The sequence below is a fragment of the Tauraco erythrolophus genome, chromosome 1 (assembly GCF_009769465.1).
Source record: "Tauraco erythrolophus isolate bTauEry1 chromosome 1, bTauEry1.pri, whole genome shotgun sequence".
Lineage (NCBI taxonomy): Eukaryota > Metazoa > Chordata > Aves > Musophagiformes > Musophagidae > Tauraco > Tauraco erythrolophus.
The window spans coordinates 125,197,088-125,208,619 of NC_141465.1; the positions used below are offsets into that span (position 1 = coordinate 125,197,088).

The window sequence follows — 11,532 nt, forward strand, 5'->3', positions numbered from 1 at the left end:
GTGAGGCTCCCCAGTCTGCCTCAGCACCAAGGCAGGGTTGAACATTTCTACAGCGTTTCTGGCAGTCATTTCCTTCAGAGCAAGAGATCTCAAAGCAGCCTCCCAAGACAGTGGTCCCAGACAACCCGGTGCATCCACCTCCTCTTCTACTCAAGGCTTTAACCTCACCATGAAGTCTGCCAGCCAGGGTATCGGTTTGTGTGGCCCTGGTTGTGTTACTGATGTTCCAAATGGACAGACAATTGTCCATTAACAATTAAAACAAAACTTTCTGTTTGTTTAATACCAACATATGTTTAGTCCTGGCAACTTGAAATAAATTCAGTTAACGTTCCAGTTCTTAATAATTCAGTTTTAAATAAAGCCTCTGAAGGGAACAGACTCTGTAGAACACGATTATCTGTGTAAGTCTTAACTGGAACATTTCTTGCTTCAAAACTAATTCTTGTTTCATTAAAAGAGAAAACGGCAGAAATCCCATGCTCCCTGTGCTGTAGTAACCCAACCCTCCCTGTGTCTTTTCTCAGAAGAGAGCTGTCATGTGCACTGGTAAGTGTTCAAAGTGCATTGGGATCACCCTGTTCCCGCTGGCGGCATGTGCCATAGTCTCCAACATCCTCCTGTACTTCCCCAGTGGACGAGTTCTGCAGCTCAGCGAGATAACCGATCTGGTCTGGTTCTTCCATGGCATTCTGGGAGCTGGGATACTGGTAAGGGAAAAGTATTGCTACTTCTTCTTATTGTGGTTTTTGTTTTGTTTTGTCTTAAATTCAGGGCTAAGAAAACCTCTGTTAACAAAAAAAGTCGTAGAAATGTGTTTTGCATAAATATGTGAGCAGTTTAACTGGGAAGTTGGGTACAGGACTGGGAAAGTGCATTCAAGACTGGAAAAAGTCCCTAATTACAGGAATACACGGCATTCCTGAAATAAATATCAGGACTCCAAGTCACGAGGAAGCAATAGGACTGAATTCTCACTGTAGAGAAGGGTGACACAGGTGTTCGTCTTCCATGATCTGAAGCTAAGCTGAGGTCCTAAGCTCAGGTAGAGGTGGTGAGTTTTCACTATTTGCACTCCCTTGTTACTTCTCTAACTGATTTTATGCTCACATAATTCACAAAAAACACTAGGGGCAAAACTGAAACATGTTTCAATTGGTGTTCATTAGAGGCCCAGCCAACATTCAAGGAATATGGATCTGCAAATGGCTTAAATCCCAAATACCCGCGGTGTTCCCACACACTCAACCATCTCCTTTTGGGTTTGCTCAGGTTCGTATGTGCTATTCTATTATCAGTTCTCCATTCCACCACTCAGGAAAGATTGCTTTTATGTGGATATCCATAACTAGAAAGGAACATATTTGGGAACACTGATCCTTCCAACTCATTAGAAAGCCTGCTCCTTTTACACTCTTCCACTTATCCACCCAAACACGGATAAAAAGCCAAGCAGGTAACATGCATATCACAAGTACTGGCCGTTACACAGCCTAGGCGGATGGCAAACTGGCACAGAGCTGGCTACCTCCGCATCAAAAAAGAAGAATGTTTAAGAATAATTAACTCGGAAAGAAGCAAATCTCATTCACAGTCAGGCTATGATGCAACTACCGTTTAAGTCTATGGAAAAACTACAACGGATGTGGTTCAGACTCATATTTCCCGAAGCAGAAACATGGTATAAGATCATTCAATAAATTGTTCTCCACCAGCAGCTTGCCTGCTTCTTCTTCCAGCTACCACTTGGGTCTATTACTCACGCTGAGCTTGGACGTAAGCATGAGTTTGTGGAAGGAAGCCTAAAGGAAGAAGTGGAACTACATGAGAGACCTGTGGAAAATTCATATCACTGCAAGCCCAGGAGTCGTTGGCATTCAATGAAAGGAAAGGCAGATGTTAGGCATGAGAGCATCACAGGCTCATTGGAAACATGCCTTCTTTTAAGGCTGGGCTGTGGCCAGCATCATGTACATCAAAAATGAGAATAGCTAGTGAGAGAGGAGGAAAAATTTGCCTTGACCTTTCAAACACAGCATTAGGAGTGATTATCAATCCACAAACAATGCTGTTGGGTGTATGTGTTTTCCAGAAAACAGCATGACAAATGCCCACATGTGAAGAGAAGGGGAAAGAAAGCATTATCATCAGCTCCATTTTCCAGGTGCTGGAAGCATGAAAAAATGAACGCTGGCTTCTGGGCCTCTTAGGGAGCTAAGCAAGGGGCAAGAGTGCCCAATGACTGGAGCCTGGGACATTCTTGACTCCACAGTGAGGACAAACCAGACTGCACTGTGTTCCTCCATGCGCCCAGCTTCTCCCCAAGGGAAACTCAGGATAGTCATGTCAACAGGTAACGCAACCTTGGAGAACCCCCCTGTAACCAGGACACAGCCTCTGGATCCAAGACTGTGAGGGAAACTTCATAACAGCCTTGCCTGTCTCTGTGAGCCAGAAAACCTGCCTCCATCTGGGAATGTCATCCATAGACTGATACCTAGATCATCAGCACACCCTTTGGCTCAGCAGCCAGCTCCACCCTTTCCTCCTCCTCTGCTGCTTCTCTAATGGAAATTTATATGACGTGAAAACCTCTCTATTTCCTTATTTCAAAAGTTTAGTGTGTAAAGACAAGAAGACTGGCTCCATGTGTCACAGGAACGTCTTTCCTGATGGAAAGTCTATGCGCAACACCAGGAAATGCCGGAAGGAGCCATGGCTCACTCACCGCCCTCATTTTACCAACAACGGCCAAATCTAGCAATTCTCATTCCCGTGTCAAAAGGCAGGTGTTTATAATCAGGCATGTCAAAAAAAAAGAAAGCTGCCAAGCAAACCCTTCATCCTGATCCAGGCTAATACAGGACGCAGAAGTGCTCACAGCCTTCAAAGAAGAAAGACAGTCCTGGAGGAAAGGGAGTGTTGGTTTGATGGGCAGAGGTATCAGCTCTCCTTCTGTGTGCCAGACAGTGGTATGCTGGGAATGAAACTGCCTTGGGGACCACCTGGGGTTATTTAAGAGCTGACTTCTTTTCAGGAAGAGGAACGTCTTTTAACCTCAATGCTCTGCATCTGCAGGCCTCCAGCTGTGGTCCAGCAACCACGGCAGGTGCTGGAGGCTACCTCTGGAGTGTGCATAAAAGATAATGGAGAGGAAATCTTTTGAAAACTATTTAGAGGCCTGCAAATCTAAGGAGATTTCATAACACTGTCCTGCACAGTCTAACAGAGATATTCACACTCCACACATAAATTACCTGAGCTTCATTCACCATAGACATTCTGCTCTTCCTGCCCTACATGGGACAATGTCTCTTTAACATGTAGTCAGGCTGTTTTTACAGCTTTTACCTTTTTTGTTTGTTTGGGAGGTTCTCCTTCTTTCATTGACTTTGTAGGGACTGTTTCCTACTTTCTCAAATACTCATTTTCTTGTGTTGCTCAGTGAGATGCCCACACAAGCAGTGGTGGGAAAAGGCCAGGAAGCAGGAGTGCTCTGGCTGCACAGCTAGACCCACAAAAGCTTTCTTGCCCTCCAGCTACCAAACTAAATGCATCTTTTTCTATCTCCAGAGTGGCTCTGTGAGGTGGTGTTATATCCTGACATGCAGATGGTTACTGACTTTATTGTATCAGTCCAGCTCCACCTGATAATTACTGTGGAGAAAGCTGGTGTGAACTGGGAATTCCCTACTGAGTGAAGCCCATTTGTAGACTTCCCAGAAGCTTACCACAAGGAAGCAAAGCCAAATGTATTTCAGGAAGTCTAAGACTGATTTTCCAATTATAATCCAGAGCAGGATGCTCAGAAGATTTCAACTGACATAATTCTTACTCTAGTGATGCCTCTTTTCTGAGCAAAAATTCCATTTTCTCAAAGCTGACACATTTGTTTCTGAAAAAAACTACCAAAACCCTACTGAAAAGAAGCAGTATACCTTCAGCAATCAGGATTTCTGTACCAGAAACTTTCCAGCCAGCTCTAGCTGTAATCCCATGCTTCTTCCTGAGATACTCTTCAGCAAGCATCAACATCTACGCAGGTGTAACTCACAGAGAAGAGGCAGAAGGTGGTTTGCATTCGAGAAACGTGATGCCCCAGCTCCTAGACTTTAAGAACCATCCCAGCGGAAGTATTGTACACCAATTCATCTTGTGCTTTTCTCACAGGTTATTTTGCCAGCATTCATGATGCTGGGAGCAGGCGGCGCCGGGTGTTGCGCTAACAGATGTGGGGTAAGTGGATATTTATGTGTTGAAATGACACTATAGGGTTTGCGCAATGGCTCTTAAATGGCTGCTCAGCAGGTGGAAACGTACAATGACAAACCATCACACCACCATCAACAGCCATGTCAGGGAAATGCAGAAGAAGAGCTTGATCTACAGCGTCCCTGGGCTGGGGCTCAGAGCTCAGTTAGCCAAAAAAAATGTTATGATATTGCTGCCACTGATATGAGGGAAATCATACTCAGCCAGGCCAGGTGCTGGAGCGTTTAGCCACATGGCTGAGGGCAGAGGGGGACAAAACTACTTAACTTTAACCCACATAAAGTAAAGCAAGACTCTAGCTTCCTCCTGCTCAAGGCAATCCTAAAGATTGGGACACTTGCCTGTTCCTTCTGCTTCCCCCTGGTCCTGTTTCCTCCATACCCTTCCACAGCAATTTGCTTTTCCACAGGTTCTTACATCTGTAGGGGTAGGTAGGTCCCCTACTTTGCAGGCTCATGCTAAGAGCCTGAGCTGCTGCGGATGGCACTAAGGTGCCAGCGCTTCTTCCTGGAGGCTGGACCCCATGGAAGGCTTTGACCTGTAGCACACGTTTGCCCAAGCATTATGCACATGAAGATGCAAATGCCATTTGGGCTTTTTGTCATCCAGAGAAAGACCAGAGAGACTTTTTCATTGATAATTAAGAATATTATAAAACAACATGTCATACAGGCATCTCCATTAATGCTCAAGCCTTGGCCACAGGTTTCTACGTGGTTATCATTATTAGCAAGAACAAACTGACTTAGAATTTTTTTTTAGTCTGCATCCTTCCCAGAAGATGCCTGGAATGACAGATTCCATAAAATAAAACATGTTTTTTCTGTACTCTTCAGTTAATTTTTAGTTTGATTCATGAGAAGACCTTTGCCTCTTCAAGATGTTTTACTTAAGTTAATTCATTATTCATAACAACAAAAAAACATTCTTCGTTAGGATGTGAGCAACTGCATCCCAAGGGACATTCATTACATTGATTTTACCAAATGTCACATACACAGCAAGGAGGATTTGCTAATGATGACCAGGTAAGCCAGTTGCAGAGCTGGGATGTGAGCCTAGGCACCCTGAACCCAGCGCCTGAACCAGCTGCTTCTCCTGGTTTTGAGTGATGCAGAAAGCAGTGGTGAAAACCAGCCGTACTGTGGGAGCTCCCACACTCTGCTGAACGTGGTAAGTCACCAGACGAAATCCAGCTGAAATGGGCTCAGTTCACACAGCATCTCAGGTCTCCCTTCTCCATCTTTCATCCCAGCACTAAATGTTACAGAGCCAAGAGTCAAACTTCCCCAGACTGGCTGAGTTCGCCGCCCCAGCCCACTGACGCAGGCAGTAGCACAGTGCCATCCTGCAGCCCACATTTGCAGACTCTCCATGTTCCTCCTCTCCCCTCCACCACGCTTTCACCATCTGAGCCATTTCTAGCAGCAGCATATGGATGCCAGGTACCCTGTCTGCACCTTCCCATCACTGATGGGTTACCTGAACACTGCTCCTCCGCTTCCTTGTTTGCTGTTACAGAGGAACACAATAGATGTTGAGAAAGTAGTTTGAGTACGTGCTATTTGATTATGAGCTGATGGCCAGGTGATGAAGCTGCTCAACCAAACTAAAGAGGCTCAGTGAGGACAGTATATCTTTGACAATGCTGTCTTCTGGGACCATGGAAATTGCGCACTTCTGAAGTTGAAAGGAGTGCAGCTTTACAAGTCACCCTGTAGTTTAAACAGAATGTGGCTCAATGTAGGGACTGGTACAGGAGCAAAGAACTAGTGGCCATGAATGGCATTAAAACAAACAGTTTCTCCTGGAACAGTTCCTTGGGAACGGCGCTTTCCAAGCATGCAAAAAGAGGTGAGTACTGCAGGGAGATCTGAAGGCCAACGATGTCCTTCAGGAGAAGGAGAAGAAACCTAGGGGAAACTACTTTGGGGATAACAGGGAGAAATGCACAGACACACACAGCACGGTTGCTCTGACATCCTGAACATATAGGCAGTATACCTAAGGCAGGGTATGGTGTGAATCACCAGGTGCTGGAGAGCAGAAGAGCTCTGGGACTGGTACAAACGTGCATGATGGCAGCAACTTCCCATTGTAAGGCAGGTCTGGGTGGACTCGATACGGGGTCCACAGCTCTTGGTGGCTTGTCCACCAGCTTCTGCCTACTGACAGAGAAATAGTCCCCACTGGAGCTACTGAGGAGCCTGTGTAATCCAAAGGCCAGTTTGATCACCTTTCTGCTTTGGGGACCTTAGGCATAAAATTATAATTTACTGAATATTCAGCATTGTTTTTCATAGGAAAAAAAAAGAAGACTATAGAGTTAATACTGATCAGAATTATTATTCAATTAGAACATAACAATTTTCCTCAGGATAGGGACTCTATCCTATTATATTCTATGCAATCCTTGGTTTAATACTGTCAGACTTCATCACAGCCTTTACACGTTGCTGAAATATCAACAACAGTAACAGTAATTGCTAAATTTCTTATCCTTTTATTCACTTTATTGAGTTCTCCAGTTCACTGTGATTATGTGCTGCATTGAGGAAGTTTTTCATTACTCCACTTTAAATTATTGCCTGCAAACATACCCAAAATGTTTCTTGTCCTTCCATTATGGAGTAATGATTTTGGAACGCAACAGATTTAGAAAGCTTCCGTGTCTTGCAGCTTAGTCTGTACACATCTGAAAGCATCCACTGCACTGGCACAATGAGGAAAAAAGGCCTCCCAAAATACAGTTTCTGTTGTTGCATGAGCAAACATGCTCCAGTATTTCTCTGTAAGCCTTCCTTAAGAGTCACTAGTAGAACAAGAATAGCCATAGCAACTTTCCAGACAAACAAACCTAGATAAGCAAATGTATCTGGATAACCAGGCAGGATATTAATTCCACATAAAAACACCTCCAGAGAAAGAAATGGAGAAGAAAGAAATGCGCATGAAACAAGAACCAGGGCAATAAAGAATAGCACAAGCTGGGACAAGAGGAGCTTCATAACTTCACCAAAGCAGCTGATGCAAATGCTTAAAGAATGAACGTGAAAAGTCTCCTTCAGCTCACCCGAGACAATCCAATTGTGTGAAGAATAGAGCAAGGAAAACATTAAAAGACCATCAGCGAAAATGATCACCTAAATCTTTGAAAGAAATAGAGAATAGACCAACACTATGGGAAAATAATTTCAACAAATTTAAGCATCCCAGTTTAGACCTCATGTTGCAACTGAAGGCATAAATGAGGAAATGAAAAAATCTCAAAAAAAAAGCGATAAATGAGGATGGTGCAGCTAGGGAAAATGCTGAAAGGTTGAGATGATGTGATGGTTAATAACATTGTTGGCTTTCCATAGAATATGGGACAAGTCTCCAGAAAAGACTCCAGAAGAGTAGATACAATGGGGAAATGTCTCTGCATGTCTAGAAAATGCCCAGGATGTCCAGTTTAACAGCTGCAGCAACTTCAGACTCCCTTTCAGTGACAAGTAGTCTTTGTCTATATAAACACATGCACAGTAAAGGAAAGAGGTGAGATGAAGTCAGCCATACAGCCAACTGATTTCAAATGAGAAAATCATGTGTCAAAAACCAGTAATCAAAAATAGCCCTGATGGGTACTACTAGTATTAACCACTATCAAAAAACATAGTAGCAGCAAAATACCATTTGACATTTTCTATCATAGTTGGCTTTGGGATGCCCCATGCTGCTATGCTGTTCCAAAATTAACCATTAGCGTAATTAGGATCCTTCAACCAAGATGCAGAATGTACAGTTGAAGTAAGTGAAAAAACAAGTGAGGAGAAGTGGTTTAGTGTAGGTAGGAGTTTCAGACAAAGTATCAGTCACTCGCCTTCACCATGAGGCATGGCTAGTGATCTTATTATGAGAGACAGTACACCAGCTACAACCCAGCACTGCCTTAGTCTGGGACAATATACTGAATTACCCACGTTTTGCTGACAATCAAGCTCTGCCAAGAGGCAACTCAGTCAATATGCAGATAGACAGAAAGAGTGTCCAGCTTTGCAAAAAGAAAAGGCAGAGTTATTAATCAGTAATGATGAAATAAATCTCATGAGAAATCTCAGCAACTTCTAACTCAAGGATTGCTTTCGAGGCAAATGGACACACAAAATGCGTCAATTCACACACTGGCAGCATGCAAGGTTGTACAGGAAGCAGTAATCTCATCAGCTGGCAAGTTGGAAACTGCATTCACTGGCTTGAACATGTCTAGATAGTGGATAGTTTTCAGGGCTATGCCACAAATCTGCAACATGGGTGGTGGATATTTCCATTCGACTCTGTAATGCAGCGCTCTGTGGAGCAGCTGGCATTAGGAGAAAGTTTCTGCTTTACTTGTGGGCTATTAGATTTCACCGGTATTTGCTGGCAACAGGCAAATGTGAGGCCTGAGGTATTTGGCTTCCAACTCAAGTCGTGGACAGGAGCGTTTCCCATGTGCTTCCTCTGCCGTGCCTCTGCCCTCGCTGGGAGGCAATCTTGACACCTTGCTCCTAGTCCAGGTCTTCCCCAGGCTCTGTCAGTCCACTCCACAGAGTTTCTTCTCTCTTCTCCTTCTTGGCAGAGTTTTGAACAACCACAGGCAGGGACTCTTAACAAGACCAGTGGGAAGCCTGTCCCAGGTACACCTGATATTCTTGTTTCTATGTACAAACAGCAAGCAGGTTCATCCCATCCATTAGTAGAAAACTATCCCAAAACAGAGTAAATGTATCGTTTCCGTGGGAGTGGTGGACGTGAAACGTACACGTGCGTTGCATAGAATTTGAAGAAACTGCTGGTTCGTTGCCGCGCGTAGCACAATTAGATTTCTCAACACGAGCAGTGGTAATCACATGTCATGTTGTTGCAAAATGAAGGAAAGCAGCAATAAGAAAGGCTCTTTTGCATTCCTCATCAATTAGCAAAAACAACTAATGCACCTTCTGTTGCTTTCATACCTGGTTCTCTAGTTGCTTGCTAGTTTCTGTTGGTACAAGGGCTGAGAAATGTGCTTGTGGTGAAGAGCTGGAAATGCCAAGGCACAGGATATGGACCACATTGAACCAGTGTTGGCTTCATATTGGCTTTTTGAGAGAAAATCCACTAGATTTTTTATAATCGATGTGTCCAGTATAAAACTCTGCATAATTCAAGCTCTGTACATACCCACTTTTAAAAGCAAAACAAATACAGTCTGAAATCTTTTAACATCTAGGATAGCTGCACTAGTAAGAAAAAGTCAACTATTTTTTATTCCCACAAATACCACACTATTATTATGAGTTTCAGCATATAGCAAGAAACAGGTAAAATACATTTCTTTCCCATTCAGTGTAAGCTTTCCATGCTACTCGATGTCTTTGTGCATGTGATGCTGAAGGTCTTTTCCTTTTCAGATCCTGCTGTCAGTGGTTCTGGCTGTCCTTGGATTTGTGGGAGGAGTGTACTGTGCAGTCATCTCCTCACTGGGGCTGATTTGGGGCCCTCTTTGCGACACGGGTGATGGAGAATATCTCTACCCTTTCAGGAATGACACTCTGGAGTGAGTATGACTTACAGGCTTCTCCAACTTTGCTTTCCCTAATCCCCCACGTACACATCTTTTTATACCAAATTTTAATTTATCCAAAGTGAACTGATGGTCCACCCGTTCTACAAGTAAATTCACGTTTCTCTGATCCAGCATGTTCCAGCTGGTTATCTCTTTGACCAAGGATCGTCTCTGGGCAAGCTGCCTGAGTTTCTTCTGTTGTGCTTGTCAGCAACCCCTTGTGCAAGTTGCACCATGCTTTCAAAAGGCTGCTGAGCTGTGACTCTCACTGCAGTCAAAAGGAAATATTCAATAACTATGCCATATTAATCTGTTAAATCATCATGAACTGAGTCTGATCTACCTACTTCTGAAATGCAAAGCAAAAATTTTCTCTGAATCTTTAAAGTTAACCTTGGCAACCACGCTCTTCAAACCAGAGCTAGAGATGATGGATGAACTGGACTGAGATACCATAGCCAAAATGGAGAATATGAAGACACCTTTTTAAAGCATAAGAGATCTTTCCCTTCAGTTATTAACACTGCCATAAACCAAAAGGGAGATTCTTGTGCGCACAACGAAGTACAGATGTGGCTCTCTTTTCTAGTCATCAGCTGCAGCTCTGCAAAGGAAAATCTGAAGAGAATCACTGGCTTTTGCCAATTGTAGCAGAATTTGAGACTCATTTTACATTGTGCAAACAAGTTCAGAAAATGTAACACAGAAAGCAGTCTCAATTTTTTATCTTCTAATATGTTGCCAATTATTTTTCTCTATCACAGAGACAATTATTTGTTCAAGCAGACAACATGGAGCATTTGCAAAGAACCTGAAAACATCGTCCTTTGGAATATTGTCCTTTTCTCTATTCTCCTGGCCATCGGTGTGATTGAAGCTATTCTTTGTTTTATTCAAGTCATCAATAGACTTACTGGCTGCATATGTGGCACATGTATGAGGAAAAGAAAGGTTGGTATGCAGTAAAAGATACCAGAGTGCTTTACGTTCTTCTCGCTTTTATTTTGCCCCCTCCAGTAATGCTACATGATCAGAGAGATCTGCACAGCCCCGAATGAGCTCCTCCGGGGAGCCGAGGTAATACGGATGTGTTTGCACACTGTCTCTCTCTCCATCCCATTGTAGTCAGGGAAAACTCCATCCTCAGGTATTTCAAAACACCGGAGCAGTGTGATGTACTGATATACTCAGTTGCATGGATGTGTTCTTATTCAAGAAGCCTTTTTGACAAAGTGTAATGACCCCTCAGCATCTGTAAGTGAGAAAGATGAGAAGCAGAGGTGGTATTAACTGGCCAATAGTAGTAAAAATGTAGTTTTACAAAATGGAAGAAAACCTCTTTCAAGTTTCATTTATCACCACTGCTTCCTTTTCATTCTTTATTTTCATTGTACAAGATGCTTGCAGTAAGTCTGATATCCCTCTGAAATATTAATTAATCATCTTTCATTCACTGTCTTTCAGACAAATATTTCCGGAATGTGAAGGACCTACAGGAGATGCAAAGACGAGCCCTGAGCTGCCAATTCACATAAAATAAGAATGGTGCACTGTGCTGTATTTATGGAAGGGTGACGAAGAAAACCCAAAATGTTTAGGAGTTTCATGGGGCAAAATGAATTTTTTACAAAGAAGTCAGGATGGAAAAGGGCTCGATCATTTAGATCTGAGACTCCAAATTTTCATCTCTC

General features: G+C 43.3%; 1 protein-coding gene across 1 annotated transcript; it reads left to right on the plus strand.

Annotated features, from left to right (window-relative positions):
* Window positions 1-539: 539 nt before the first annotated feature.
* Window positions 540-11,326, plus strand: LOC104377139 (transmembrane 4 L6 family member 1). Its single transcript, XM_009983864.2, has 5 exons — window positions 540-710; window positions 4,171-4,236; window positions 9,687-9,832; window positions 10,606-10,792; window positions 11,306-11,326. The coding sequence occupies exons 1-5, from the start codon at window positions 540-542 to the stop codon at window positions 11,324-11,326; spliced, it is 591 nt and encodes a 196-aa protein (XP_009982166.1).
* Window positions 11,327-11,532: the final 206 nt, after the last annotated feature.

Excerpts from the sequence above, each read along its gene's own strand:
- LOC104377139 (XM_009983864.2), top strand. The coding sequence starts at position 540 with ATGTGCACTGGTAAGTGTTCAAAGTGCATTGGGATCACCCTGTTCCCG. Across the intron at positions 711-4,170 it reads TTCTGGGAGCTGGGATACTG|GTTATTTTGCCAGCATTCAT; the intron begins GTAAGGGAAAAG and ends CTTTTCTCACAG. Across the intron at positions 9,833-10,605 it reads TTCAGGAATGACACTCTGGA|AGACAATTATTTGTTCAAGC; the intron begins GTGAGTATGACT and ends TCTCTATCACAG.